We start from the raw sequence: 16,121 nt of genomic DNA, 5'->3' as shown, positions 1-16,121 counted from the left end.
ACATTCAAGGAGTGAGGACGAAGGTTTGCCCAAAGGTAGGTTCTTGTGATGCACAAACGGAAGACGTAGGGATTGGGAACTCAAATTTAAGGCAGGCTCCTAAGGTGAAAACCACAATGGAACCGCAGGAATTTGGAAGCTAGGAGGAAGGTTAGATAGAGGTGAAGAGGAAGTGTGAAAAGAGAGCTAAGGAGGATGCTTCTTTCAATATGCTCCTTCGTTCTCATGATAGGGGAGGATCCAAGACGGGTTGTGATGATGGGATGGAGAAAAATAAAGACCAGGATTGTACAAGAAGCTTGGTGGGTGGAACGGTTCCTGTTGACGGATCTGAGAAAGAGGTGCAGAAAGCTAAGGGTCAGGAGGAATGTTGGACAGACGTGAGAAGGAAAAGAGAGTTGAGAGCTAAAGAGGAAGCGTCGTCTATTATGCTCCTTCGTTCTCAGGATAGAAGAAGAGCTAAATTTTGTATGAATGACCGACCTGTTAATGGGTCTTGCACATTGGTGCATGGTTGACCTGGGGAGTGCCAAAAAACACAATGTGCCTCGACCACACCTTCATAAAGGATTACATAAAAAGGGCAAAAAATAGATAGGTATCTATTATACGAAACCAAACATACCAAAAATAAAACAGGATTATTAGACCCTATTTAGAACAATACTTCTTTCATTCAATTTTCATTAATTTAAGAATCTCTATTTGTACCCCCCAATTAGATCTTATCTATCTGTATTGTTCCATTAATTAGCATTTTATCCTATAGAAATTGCTAACAATCCCAAATCTATTTCTTATTGAAAATTAGAAACATAAATTAGAATTCAATTGATTACAATACTTATTATAATAAAATCAAGTTCCAAGTGAATTCAATTATTGGTTTACGATTCGTATTATGACCTAAATTTGGAATTAGTGAGCAGTCTCCTCCCTTTTGAATGATACATTTCTTTGTAAAAGACCTTCAATTCATTTGAAATTCATAAGGGATTTACTTGTCTGTATCTGGTTATAATCGATCCTGTAGATTTCTGTTTTACTTCGATTGTTTGGGCCAGGCTTAAATCCCAATATTTTAATATAAAGAAGCAACAATTATTGATCAAAAAAAAAATACTAAATTTTTTTTAAAATATATATATAACTATTTATTTTTTACTTTAAAAATAAAATTTAGAAAACATAGATTTTATTTAAACACACATTTTTATTTTTTAACTTAAAAAAAATTATTACCAAAAAAGCTAAATAAAAATTACTAAATTAAATAGTATTTAAAAAACATATTACTTAAATAAAGTAACAAAACTAACTTTAAATATATATAATATTAATTTTTTATTTTTTATAAAAAATTAATATAAATAAAATAATATTTAACTTTTTATTAATATCAATATTAAGATAAAATCCATGTTTAAAGTTTTATAAAATATAGAAAAACATAAAAAAATCCTAAACAAAAAATGAAATCGTAGCCTACCTAGGACCTGCATAGAAATGGAAGTAGAGAGCCATTGTGGGTTGCGACTTTTGTGCAACCTGCAAGCAGATGCCACTACCAAGATCAATGAAATCTGTCGCAACAATTTGTCCTAGCTTTGTTTTTCTGCTATCATGCCTTGCTCCTTGTGCCTTAAGACCTCTATCATGCAGCTACACCTGAACAAATTCACCTATAGAAGAAATACACTATTGCCTAGCCACTAACATGAGAAAATTGGTCCCCAACTACAAGAAAAAATCTACACCTTTTTTGACATGAATTTATTCACAAATTTCAAAGAATCTTGTGCCTTTATTAAATATTTGCCGCATCCAAACTTCAAGCAAAAAATTTGATGAACCCTATGACCTAATCTATAACTATAATTGGATGACTGGACATAGCATGAACAAACTATAACTTGTTTCTCTCTATTTTGTCTACCAATCATGTTCAACTCCAAGGTACTTCTGAACTATCTAAAACCTTTGTAAACCAGCTTACAGATTTTATACGTAATTCTTGATAAAAATTCTCTATTTCAAGAGTGTTAGCTGATTCTATTGATTTTCAGAATCCAATTCAGATCAAGTGGCCAAAGACAGAAAGCACTAAAACTCCATAAGCAATCTATATCGATGTAGCAAACATTAGTGAGGAAATTCTTTGCCTCCTAGTTGGTCAAAGTTAAAATCTTTGACTCCTAATTGAGTGAAAATTAATTCAAATCCCTAACTTTCTTTGTTTCCTCTTTGATAATTCATGCTATTAATGGTATTAGTAGGATAACGCTATGAGCTTTAAATAGATCAATTTTAGCATTGTATTAAGGAAGAAAGAACACATATGAGCAGAGAAATAAGGATTTCTAGATTCTGGAAAACTCCGATCATATATACTTGTCAAAATATTTACAATTTGAAACTTTTCCTTTTCCCTGACCAAGGAAAAACCTGTTACCAAACGTATCTAGGAAAAAACCTTGACAAATCCATCTGGATGATTTGTGTTGTTGCTTGTTGTCCAGTGTGCAGACAGAATTGGCAAGCATGTCCAATGTTCATCATCCACAAACCAAATTTATAACCACTTGGCAAGGGAATAGGTCAGTATCCCAGTGGTATGCATCAAAGATTAATTAAAATATTGTTCCATAATAGTCTCCTCTTTGACCATTGTACTGCAGCATATTCTCAAAAAAATCCCTTACAAAGACTGACTTCATGGAAGCTCAAAATTGTGTGAGATTCTTGTGATATCAACTGCACAGTTAGTTGCTAGTTACAGTGTCTTGCAGTGGTGTTTACAATATGTTCCTTGATAAATTAGTGGCAACTCCTCCACTAAATGGGTCAGCACAATGGGCTGTGTCTCACTTTTTTTGGCTGGCAAGGCATTACTGTTTTGCATTTTTTCAGTTGCTCTGTTAATCTGGGCTGCCTGATCTACGCTCTCAGTAGGTTTTGATATTTCTATGGTTAGCTGAGTATCTATATGCTAGTAGGTAATTTCTCTGGGTATAGGTTATGTTGTTTTCTAACTGTTTTGTGTTATATGTTTGCATCTATGGATGGGCCCTTTAATCAAACCCCATAAATAATCTTAAAGAAATTCATGCATAGTCCAACATTTCCAGTCATCCTACAGGACTCATCGTCAGGGAATAGTTTGAAGTCAATAACTATGCAATTGATTCTACAAGAATCATCAGGAATAGGTCAGTATCTACAGTGTGAACAATCACTCAAAAACAAGATATAAATTCTTCTACTAAACATAAGCCATGAAGCAACAAATTCTCATGCAATCATTCGACTTAATTAAAAACATCAGATGATCACAAATTTCAACTGAACAGATTGGAAAATTTCACAACCTAATAAAATAAGTTGATGTGAAAAAGGTATATTACCAAACTAGTTTCTTATTAGGTCCTATTCAAACTAGCATGCTAAAGATTACTTAGGTCATGTGCATTTTTGTCTCATGTTATGGGATTAAAACACATCATGATCTTATTCTATCATGGGTTTTCATCCAGGGCTTCATCCTTATCTCTACAAAAAGGATTTCTCATTGTATATTGTATCATTATTCATTTGAATCTAATAAAATTTCAGGATTCATAGCAAATCCATTGCTTCTCTCTTTAGTGAAACAATATTTTGATTCTAGATAATCTTTAAGCAGCTATGGGTTTGAATCAACAACTCTTACATGGTATCAAAGCTCCAGATTCGTAATTCCCTTTCCTTTTTCTGGAGATTTTTGGCCAAGAGATTTCAAACAATGCCTCTTGGTGCAAAATAGACCTCATGGTTGCACTTGGATGGCCCAAGATCCCCTAAATACATAAAAAAACCTAGAAAATTTCCATAAATGCCAAAACAACCATCTTGATTTTTGTGCCATTGTTTTTTGGACTTATATCAATTTTTGAATTATCTCGATTTATGTGCTCCCTTGATTTTCATACCATTTCAATTTCCATGTCAACAAGTACAACTAATATTTTATTAACTTTTTTAATCTTTAAAAGAAAGGATTTTTTTAATTTTAGTGCTTACTTTAGCCTCTAGTCATGTGGGTGACCAGCACTCATCTACCAAGCACTAGCCTCCACGACATGAGCCCCTAATCATGCACGTATCCAAGCATCCTACTTCCAGCTTTCAACCCCCAAAGACTCAGCTCCTAGTCATTCGGCCGACTAGTACCTTCTACAATTCTTATAAAACATGCCAGTTTATCTGATTTTGCAATTCTTGCAGCGTTGGAAAGGTATTGATGAGCTCTTCTCAGCCATCCATGTAATTTTACCAAATTCAATTCTAGGTATCTTTTATTCAATTTATCAATTTTACACATTCCAATTGATAATTTGGACATCTAGATTCTAAACACCTAGAGAAATTATATTTTCTAGGGTGGGCTTTCATTTAGACTCTTTTATTCAAAGTCAATGGAGAATTACATGTGATTATTGTGAGAAGAAAAGGTATACAATAGATGAAAACATGCTAAAGAAACTTGATAATTTGAAACTCGGTTATAAACTTCATCAATTTAGACAATTTTGCATTGCAAATGGCATCAGTTATAAACTTCATCAACGTTTGCAGATACATTTAATGTTCACACTCAGACATCTCATCTGGACACAACTTCAATTTAACAATGAGGGATGTAGTTAGATGACATGCATTGAGATCTCTACCCCATCATCAACTATTGTTACTTCATAGTTCAGTGTTGCTTCTATGGGAGCTTCCATCGATTCACTGCAACAGGATCATTTCAATCTTCCCAATCCACCTCATTGGGACTCTTTTATATCAGACATCATCTTTGTTTATGGGATCTCGCATTGCAAATCTTAAGGATTCATTAGAGAATTCGCATTACCTCTTTGATGGCAGAGATGTCATCATATCTTGTATGTTTCCAAATGCAATTCAGATTTTCCCTCTTCTAGTTCCACTTTCCTAATTGGCATCATTTCCTATTTTAAAGGAGGCATTCTTTTTCCAGCTCAGGGACGCTAGAGTTGCATTTAAAGACACGCATTTGAATTTGGGTTCCCTATTAATTCAAATTATAGTAATAAATTCTACAATCACCAATGGATCTAATTCTTATTAAGGAGAAAAATTGTTTGCAAGCAATAGATTATTTTCCATCTTTGGGCTCTCGGCATTGATAAAAGAGCTTCTTCTTTGTGGGGGGATACATAGTCTCTCTTTTTCTCCCCTATGGAGGGGTATCTATTGTACATTAATGACAGAAGTAGTCCTTGGAGGCTCATGTTGAGTCCTCCTTTCTTCAATCACATCTATTTGTTTGATTTTTTCTCTTTCAAAGAGGATTTTTTTCCCATAAGGTTTTCTCCTTTTCTCTAGTTGTTAGAAATTTATTTATTTGTACATGGGTACCTAACATGGCCTTGTAGTCAAAGCACATCTATACATGCATTTTATCATACAAAAGTTGCACTTAAAGGGGGTATTGATGTGTGTTGGTTAATAAATTTGTCGCTTTTGTTTTCTACTCTTTTGCCCATGTCAATGACAATCTGACCAACAGTTGAGTCGCTTACAATGGTATTTACAAGTGCTCTCTACTTATTTTACAAGGCGCAGCTATCTTCAAATGATATGCAATGAATGAAAACACAGGGTATGCTTTTCACCGGAAAGCAGAAAAGGCAAACTAACACCTACCCATAACCATGAAAGTAGATGCAAAAAACTGATTTTTAGAATAAAGTGAATGTATATAAACAACACAAAGTTTATTTATCCCACACTCATGAATGATATCCAGGGAAAGAAAGAACAAAAGACCCCTTTTAACAGATGATTTAATCTAAACTCAAAGCTTCAGAATTAAATACATACACAATCCAATGTGACAGAATGACACTTGAAGTAATTACAAAGAAGCACAGTTCATTGCAATTAAAAGAAAACATTAATAAATTCACAAACTTAGAAACATCCTCTTTATTCCTTCAATGTCAAAATGTGAGTTCACAGACTCAACCCCCTGTACAATAAAACTGTGCAGAAAAAAGAAAACAAATATGCTGCCTTCCTCCCCCCCCCCGCTTTTTTAATATCTATTAATTACATATTTAAAGACTCTTCGATCAGCCTTTTCAATTTTTGTAACCACTTCTTTTTAAAGAATGAAATAACCCTTCCGTTTTCACCTAAAATTGCTGCTCTCAAAATGATTTAAAACATAAAATGTTTAAAATTATTGTACACAAACAATAGAGAAATTGAAAAAAAAATTAATTTCTCCTTCAACTACTTTTGAGTAAATTCACTGCGGGTTAACCGAGCATCCTGGAGCCATAAAAATTTGCGAGCAATTAAGATAATTAAAATAAAACATGGGTTTTTAACCATTTTTGAACAACTCACAAAATTGAGGTACTTCCTTTATAAACTGGACCTGCCAACCATATCACTCCATAGAAAAAATATTAAAATAACATATCATATGAGCTTGTATGGCCATAAAATTAAAACTGGGGGCATTTGAGACCAAAATATTAGGTGGGTTGTTTTTAGATTTAAGAAATTTGCAGCTTTTTTTGGATGCATTTTTAAACTTGTGAATCAGTGATGTCAGGGAGTCGGGAAATTTTGGAAGTCTGAAAGTCGGGAAATTTTGAAAGTCTAAAAGTCGGGAAATTTTGGAAGTCTTGAAGTCGGAAAATTTTGGAAGTCTTGAAGTCGGGAAGTTGGCCATTTTTATAAGTTTGGAACTTAAAAACTTGAAAAAGGTCGACTATGAAATAGGACTTTAAAGTTTAAATTTGGCCAAGTTCAAAAATGGACCAACAAGAGGCTCTGATTGGGGATGAGAACTACGAAGGACGAAGCAAGGGACCTAGAATCTCAAGCAAGACCAGTGCTTTATCCATTGGGCAACAGAATCAAAGGAGCAAAGGACAGGGAGTTGCTTTGCAAATGGGCGGAGGGAAACTAGGCACACCAAAACCAAGAAGCCAAAACTGAAAATGGAACTCAAACCAAAAACCACCTAAATATGTACATGGTCATAAGACCCTACCTCAGATCATGCCCAGAGCTGATTAAGTAAAGCCATTGATGGGTTGGGAAAAATATCTGTTGGTGCAGAAAAGTGGCTGGTAAGCAAAAAGCATCATTTTAATCTACCAGCTTGTGACTACTATGAAGAAGGACCTGGTGACAATGCTCTGCAAAAAGTTTTCAAGTAAAACCTTGAATCCAAAGAGCCACTCTGCATTATGAACCTCCAATTGCAAACCTTTGGCGTTGCTTTGCGTAGGCTGGTCCAAATCTATATTGAGAATACCAGTGTCTTTAATGCGACTCTTTGAACAATAAATCAAATCCCTAATGGGGTAGCCTTCATAAAGAACGTGAGGATGATGTGCAGGGACATTTTTATCCAAGTTCAAACTTGGATCCTCTGAATGTTTTCTCTCAAAGAATGCATCATCAAATTCATTTTCAAAACAAAAAGATACCAGTATGGGATGGCTGCTAAATTCTTTTAGGCATGGCTTGTCTTTGCAAATTTCATCACCAAATTTGAATGCCTCAAAATATGGTTGCATGTGGAATATTTCATCATTGGTGAATAATTCATTGCCCCTAACTTGTTTTCCAGCATTTTCATTATTCCCCAAGCAATCGGCCTGTAGGAATTCTTTATTATGGCTACAAGCGAATCAGAATGATTCATAATCCATTTGCATATCAGCACAAGAGACATCTCCTGGTTGTTCTTGATTACACATTTCTTCTTCATATTGATTTCTCATGCTTACCTGATTAAAATCATTTGCTGGGATGGCATCAAAAATATCAAATGTGAAAGATTCAAAATCTGAAGAAAAAGAATTTTCTAACGAATTTTTGTTCAATTCTTGATCATGCATTTTGTCAAAATTTTGTTCTACAGCAATTGAAGTTGGGCAAGTCACTAATTCCTCTGGTTGTGTAACACAATCACCTACACCTCTAGAGGAATCACTTTCATCAATGTAAAAATAATAAACTCTTGCAGCATCAAAAGTGCCAGCTTCAGTTACAAGAGACACTTGAAAATCTTTTTCATTAAACACCGTTAGATCTTGACAACAGGATATAGGTAACACTGTCTCTGCACTTTTGGCAACAAGGCTCCTTTGCAAAGATTTTTTTTTGAATAAAAGTTTCGACTTTGAAAGAGTACTTCATACTCTGGAATTTTAACAGCACTTTTACTTACGTATTTCATTCCAGTTATGATCATATCATCCTCTATTTTGATAGCTTCTTTTTGTGTATCTCTTAGATTTTGAACCTCCATACGTTTCAACAAGAATTTAATCTTAGGATGTAATGCAGCAACAAATACACATAATTGCTTATTTTCAGTCAGTTGATACTCTTGAGGGATCTTTTCAAAACACCGATTGAATCTCTCAACAAAATTCCTAATAGGTTCATCCTCTTTCTTTTGTATTTGAAAGAATTTAAGTAATAGTTCATATGCATCAACCACAGGTTTAAATCTTTCAAGAAACTTTACCTTCAAATCATCCCAGCTGGTAATACATCCATATTCCAAATTCTGAAACTATACCGCAGCATCTCCAATGAGGCTTTCAACAAACAACCACACAAACACATCTTCTTGCACTCCAAGAATCCCACAAGGAACTGTGAATGCTTTAATATGATCTTCCGGATCTTGTGTTTTGTCTCCAACAAATCTTGGAAAATATTTTCTTGATCTTTCAAGCAAAGTTGAGTATTGAGGCAAAGCCAAGGGTCCAATCTGAGCTCCCCATGGTTGGGTTGCAACCAAAGCCATAACATACACTGGAATTCTTCTACCAAGAGATCTTCAAATAAAACACAGAGTCGCTAACCTCCATCCTCGGGGACGCACCCTCAAATTTCTGAGAGAACAAAACACCAACCTTTCGTTCCCCAGCAGAGTCGCCAAAAAATTGTTGGTTAAAAAATTTGCCACTTTTGTTTTATACTATTTTGCACATGTTAATGACAATCTGACCAACAGTTGAGTCGCTTACAATGGTATTTGCAAGTGCTCTCTACTTATTTTACAAGGCATGGCTATCTTCAAATGATATGCAATGAATGAAAACACGGGGTATGCTTTTCACCAGAAAGCAAAAAAGGCAAACTAACACCTACCCATAACCATGAAAGTAGATGCAAAAAATTGGTTTTAAAGATAAAGTGAATGTAGACAAACAACACAAAGTTTACTTATCCCACAGTCACAAATGATATCCAAGGAAAGAAAGAACAGAAGACACTTTTTAACAGATGATTTAATCTAAATTCAAAGCTTAAGAATTAAATACATACACAGTCCAATGTGACAGAATGACACTTGAAGTAATTACAAAGAAGCACAATTCATTGCAATTAAAAGAAAACATTAATAAATTCAAAGACTCAGAAACATCCTCTTTATTCCTTCAATGTCAAAATGTGAGTTCACAGACTCAACCCCCTGTACAATAAAACTGTGCAGAAAAAGGAAAAAAAAAATATGTTGCCTTCACCCCCCCCCACTTTTTCATAATATATTAATTACTTAGTTAAAGACTCTTCAATCAGCCTTTTCAGTTTTTGTAACCGCTTCTTTTTAAAGAATGAAATAACCTTTCCATATTCACCTAAAATTGTTGCTCTCAAAATGATTTAAAACATCTTAAAATGTTTTAAATTATTGTACACAAACAATAAAGAAATTGAGAAATTTTTTAATTTCTCCTGCAGCTACTTTTGAGTAAATTCACTGCGGGTTAACTAAGCATCCTGGGGCCATAAAAGTTTGCGAGCAGTTATGATAATTAAAATAAAACATGAATTTTTAACCATTTTTGAACAGCTCACAAAATTGAGGTACTTCCTTTATAAACTGGACCTGCCAACCATATCGATTAGAGAGAAAATATTAAAATAAAATATCATATGAGCTTGTATGGCCATAAAATTAAAACTGGGGGCATTTGAGACCAAAATATTAGGTGGGTTGTCTTTGGATTTAAGAAATTTGCAACTTTTTCAGATGCATTTTTAAACTTGTGAATTAATGATATCGAGCAGTCGAGAAATTTTGGAAGTCTAAAAGTTGAGAAAGTCTGAAAGTCGGGAAGTTGGCCATTTTAAAAAGTTTGGAACTTAAAAACTTGAAAAAGGTCGACTATGAACTAGGACTTTAAAGTTTAAATTTGGCCAAGTTCAAAAATGGACCAACAATGTGAAAAAGGTAAATCATCTAACTAGCTTGTTATTATGTTTTATTCACACTAGCATACTTAAGCTTACTTAGGACATGTGATTTTTATGTTTCATGTCATAAGATTAAAACATGTCATAATCTTAGTCTATTATAGGCTTCATCTAGGGTTTCACTCGTCTCTATAACAAGGATCTCCCATTGTATACTGTATCATTATTCATTTACATCTAATGAAATCTCAAGCTTCATACCAAATCAATTACTTCTCTCTTGTATATAACAGTTTTTTAATTGTAGGTGATCTTTGGGCAGTTGTTTATTATACTGGCAGAAGAATGTCAAGTTTCAGAATGTCAAAGGTAAGGAGATCATGCTCTGTTAGTAAAAGGAGACAGAAATCAAAATTCAGAAATTGCAGAAACTTCTTAACAGAACTTTGAAATAAAATTAAAAATTTTAACACAGCAGAAGAATATCAGTTTAAAAATTGTTAAAGATAAGAAGATCATGCTATTGCGGATGTTGATTACCTCTTCATTAAACTAACTCTTATCACTATTTTCTTTTGCAATAAAGCTGCCACTTATCAAGAAAATTTCATATGCACTCCTAATTCTATCCAAGGCAATAATGATGATCTGGATTTTGATTAAATTAAAATTTTGAAATTTGAAGCAAGATTAGGATATAATCAGTTGTGACACAGATTAATATAACTGATTGAGCTTGAAACTTAAAAGAGTAAAGGGTTTGGCAATTTTTTCCACATTTATGCATTACTCTCTTAAATTGCTTTCAAGCTTGTATATCTCATTTCCTTGTCATCATGTATGATGTAGCTCTTGTCAAGATGTAAAACACTTCCCATCAGTTCATGTTTTACTGTCCTATGACATGTCGCATGCAAGACCTTCTCAAAGCCAAGGTTGTTTGCAAACAACAAGAAATGGGAAATCAACAACTCTACTGCTGTCTCGATATCAGAACTCTACTCACAAGTATTAACTATTGTATATTAAGTTAATCATGATTAATAATAAGTTAAGACCTAGATAGCAGTAGTCTTGTGTTGCTTAAAACTCTACTGCTATCTAGGTCTTAACTTATCATTAATCATGATTATTCACCTCTATCATCCCTTTTCAACTGACAAAATTTAACTATTTAAGCTATGTAAACCACTTTAATGGTGTGCATCGAGACCTTGCTGTTTTCTCTATGCTCTACTTTTTGACCTGGCTTGTCTGGTCTGCAGCTTGTTCGGTAATGTCAATTTGGTACTATCAACATATTTCAATAGATCGAAAAAAAAAGGCTTATCCACTGTCTGAGTGATTTGTCCCTAACAAAAGAAAAAGAATTGCAGTCCAATGAAACTAACATCAAGGAATCACTTGATTGTAAGAGAAAATAATAAAGGACGATACATACAGTTCTCAAGGCTGCCATTCCATAAAAATCTTGATACCCTGCAATTTCTCCTAATCTCATTGGCATGTCATTAGACCGTCCAAATGATGATGCATGAGGATGAGACTCAAGCCAATCTTCAATCAGATCTAAGGATAGCTGTTTTAGAAATGCACAGAAGACAAGAGCAAAACAATCTGTTTAAGCCTCCTGAGATTTTGAGCCCATATTTCAAGATACAAATAGAGACAAACCAATAATCTTCTACCACATGTGCAAATGAATACAATAAAACCTGGTTGGTTTAATGAGATTTCTATGTAAAACAATGCCTACCTATCTCATTTGTAAAGAACTAATATTGAAACAATCAAAAAAGCTTAATCTTTAACCTGAACAATGGACGCCAATCTCATTTTCAAAGACTGATAACAAACGATAAAACACATCTGATTCTTCAAGGATTTTTATCCAAGCAAGGAAATGCCACCCAATTTACGATGGACGAACAAAAGCACAAAATTCTAATTCATTTTAAGTAAACATTCTCTATTAGATCCCTAAGCTTGCACTTGGAATTTTACCATCCAAAACAAGGAGTTGGAACATCAAATTCTAATTCATTTTAAGTAAACATTCTCTATTTCTCCTTTCTCAGATACTGCTTTCTAAGCAACAAAGGCCCAAATAATTTTTCATTAATTGCTATCCATATGGTGAAAAATCAGCTGACTTTATTGATTACACATACAAAACACGCATGCACACAAAACACATGCATGCAAACACAAAACACACTTGAATGCACACGCACAAAAAATACAAGCACCCAAAAACACACCTAGACCCACATACTCACATCCATGCACTCACGCACATGTGAGGACACTTGTACATATGCAGTCTCTACAAGTGACTCTCTATCATCCAAAAGTTAAAACATAAACATCCATCTGATTCCCAATTTGGTAGTGCATAAAATTTTCTTCTGATTTTTCTAAAATTAATATTCAAACACCAAAAAAAACAACAAATTCTCCAAAACAATGACTATATATCTAAACTGTCAAAAATTAATTTCAAAAAAAAATCAAAAACTTACCTTACTTTCTATTGTTTGCTATCCAAAATTCAAATGGTGATATTCTAGACTCTTTTAGTCTATAATCTCAAAGAAAACACACACATTACAAGTGATTCCTATCATCCAAAATATAACCATCTAACTGATTCCAAATGTAGTACTCTACATAACTCTCGTCTGGTTTTTCAAAAACTACTATTCCAACAACAAAGACGAATCAATCCACCAAAACAATGCCTACATATCTACTCTGTCAAAAAGATAAAATTTGAAATAATTATCAAAAAAGTGAAAATTTAGCTGATTTAAGTGGTTTATCTCAAGCAACCATTACATATGGCTCCTACCATCCAAAACATAAAAGACCCATCTGATCACAAAGAATCACATTACAGCACTGTCATCTGATTTTTCAAAAGCAACCATTCAAATGACAAAAACTAGTCCAATATATTGTAGTTAATTGTCAAATGCAATGACTAGAAGTGAACTACCATTGCTAAAACACATTACAAGTAACTCCTATCGTCCAAAACATATAACAACCATCTGATTCCCGATGAATTACTTAACAAACTTCACATCTAGTTTTTTAAAACTTACCGTTGAAAGAGAAATTAGACTCCCAAACAAAATTTTCTCAATAGAATTCATAAAAGAGGTTGCACGTAACTCCAATCATCCAAGAAACCCCCTCTGATACTGAATTAATTTCTCAACAAAATTCTCATCTTGTTTTATTAAAATCAACATTTAAAAAACAAAAGCCACTTGGATTCCCACAAGACTATTCATAAAATCAACGAGAAGAAGTGACCTAGCATCCACAACAATCATTACAAGTGACTCATATCGTCCAAAACATAAAAACAGGCATCTGATTCTCAATGAATTATTCTGCAACCTCTCATTTGCTTATTCAAAAATTACCATACAGAAAACAAAACAGGTGAGCTACCATACAGAACACTACATCGTTATCTAAAGCACATAACTCGAATCTCATTTTCCACAATTACCGTACAAGAGAAAACCAATCGGATTCCCAACAGAATATCCTCAAAAGCAATGACTAAAAGTGAGATTCTCACAATTTCTCGCACTGCACAATTATCTACATAATAAAATACACGGAATATTACAGTGACTCCTGCCATCCAAAAATAAAACACCAATCTTCTTCCCAAACAATAACTCTGCAAAATCCTTATCTGATTTCACGAATAATACCAAAAAAAAATACTAAAACCCAATACACTGTTCTCAGAAGAGACAAGTAGAAGTAAATTTATACCATCAATAACAATGCATCATTACCAAAAACATAAAACACAAATCTAGTTTCTTCACAGTTACAGTCCAACCCAACGAAACCCACCTTATTTTCTACTAGAATCCAAAAGCAAACCATTCCCCCAGCTTCCGTGCGCGTAAACACATTACAAGTGACTCCTATCATCTAAAAAATAGTACATGTATCTGGTTTCCTTTAAATTGCTATACAAAACAGCATCACAATGACTCTTATCATTCAAAACATAGAACATTCATCTGATTCCTACTAACTTGCTATACACAACAACATCATCTCAAGAACTATCTCCAAAACATAAAACGGTCCTAATGAGCTACTCTCCAGAGTTGCATCTGAATTTTCAAACAAACAAAACCAATACACAAATTTACTCTCAAGACTAAATGCGATCTTCTGTCATTCACATCAATGAGTTTACACTGCAATTTTATCTAGAACTCAAAAAGGGCAATCTAATTTTGCACAATTACAGTCCAAACCAAAAATATACCCCTGATTGCGTACAATTGCATTCCAACCCAACAATGTATACCTTATTTTCTGCAAAAACAAGCCATACCCACCTGATTGTCAGCCAAGCCCATCTGAATGATACCACTAGGATTGCTGTGGGCATCAAAGGGATTCTCCTTGCAAGCCTTCAAGCCTAGGTAATGGAGAGAAACCTCCCTGTCGGTGGCATGGTTAGCCCTGGAAGAGACAAAGGGAGGCCTAGTGGGACTCCTCATCGATCTCCTAGGTGTAAGAGAATGTGATGACTGAGACTGTGATTGAGATTCAGGAGGAGCAGCAGTGGGAGGAGGCGAGCGGTTTTTCCTGAGATAGAGCTGTAGGAAGTAAAACAGTGCACAAGGAATAACTGAGCCCAAAACAAGCCCTCCGCGCCCCTGCACAACCCCTTGAAGAGGCACAATAATCCTCATGGCTCCAGGGCCTCTTTCTTTTCTCCGTTCTTCAATTCCCCTGCTGCTGCTGCTACTGTTATTGTTGTTTGGAGTCATTGGTTACCTTGTTTACAGACTTCCATGCAATTGTGTTTTTAGGCTCACTTTCTCTTCCTCCGGAATCTAAATCAACCAAGCAAGGAATAATAATGTAATGGGCTTGAAAGTCTACACCAATCTGTTCTATATACAAAACAACAAAAACCCATGGTATAAATAACATCGTCGGCCATTGGCAAGCTTTGCTAGGTATGTATTTGTTTTTTGGATTTTCCCTTAACCATTTAGTCGTGCCTTAAGCCAAATTCACTATTCATCGGGGTTGTTAAAATCTTACTCCTCTCTAAGGTTGTGATGAAATAAATATCTACATTGCTGATTAATTAAATGTATTTAATTTAACCATCAGTTTAGATGTATGAGTTGAGTTTTGAAATAGTGTAGAAAAATATTAATAAGCAAATGTTGGCATTAATAAGAATTATGTAGTGATTAGTTCATATTATTATTTTTATTATATAATTAAGCTTAGTTGATAATATTTAGTTAGAGGATCAATAAATATGGATTGGGTTACCAATCTATTTGTTCTAAATTTTATAATATTTATTAAAAGAAATTATTAATTAATGTAGAATGTGAAATAAAATATAAGTGAATAGGTCATTATGAATAAGTTTGATGAGAATTTTGAATATCTAATTCATTATTTTACAAAATGATTCTAAGTAGTCATGTTTTTCTACCATGATTATTTGTATATTTAATGTCTACAATGTTCCAATATAAATCTTAAAATTGCATAGAAGATCAACTTCACTTAAGCAATTTGATATATCTAGATATAAATCTACAAATGAATAACTACTTCTTGATATATATTATCATTTTTTATTGATAGGAATATGAATGTATATTTTGGACAATGTTGATGGGTGACAATACATTTTCTAATTCTCACAAAATCAGTAGGTCAATCATGATCATTTAATAATCATTTTCAATATCTCATCATATTTCAAAAGATCAACATGCAACACAGCATTGGATGGATAAGTCATCATCTCTCTTATCTCAGCAGTTTGTTTACAAAACTTGAAGACATAGACA

At 33.8% G+C, this 16,121-nt stretch overlaps 1 protein-coding gene across 3 annotated transcripts in view; it reads right to left on the bottom strand.

Annotated features, from left to right (window-relative positions):
• LOC131053266 (1-aminocyclopropane-1-carboxylate synthase 6) overlaps positions 1-15,271 on the bottom strand; it is a 68,327-nt gene extending 53,056 nt beyond the window's left edge. For 2 of the 3 annotated variants that reach the window (XM_057987876.2, XM_057987875.2), the window contains exons 1-2: positions 14,631-15,271; positions 11,690-11,827 (exon numbers count right to left, since the gene is read on the bottom strand). In XM_057987876.2, coding sequence (XP_057843859.2) covers positions 11,690-11,827; positions 14,631-15,068 — 576 coding nt within the window. In that variant the 5' untranslated portion in view covers positions 15,069-15,271. The remainder of the gene's footprint in view (positions 1-11,689; positions 11,828-14,630) is intronic. The other variant, XM_057987877.2, reaches the window with a different exon arrangement.
• Positions 15,272-16,121: the final 850 nt, after the last annotated feature.

Source organism: Cryptomeria japonica, chromosome 11, assembly GCF_030272615.1.
Source record: "Cryptomeria japonica chromosome 11, Sugi_1.0, whole genome shotgun sequence".
NCBI lineage: Eukaryota > Viridiplantae > Streptophyta > Pinopsida > Cupressales > Cupressaceae > Cryptomeria > Cryptomeria japonica.
This window is presented reverse-complemented; position numbering and strand designations above follow the sequence as displayed.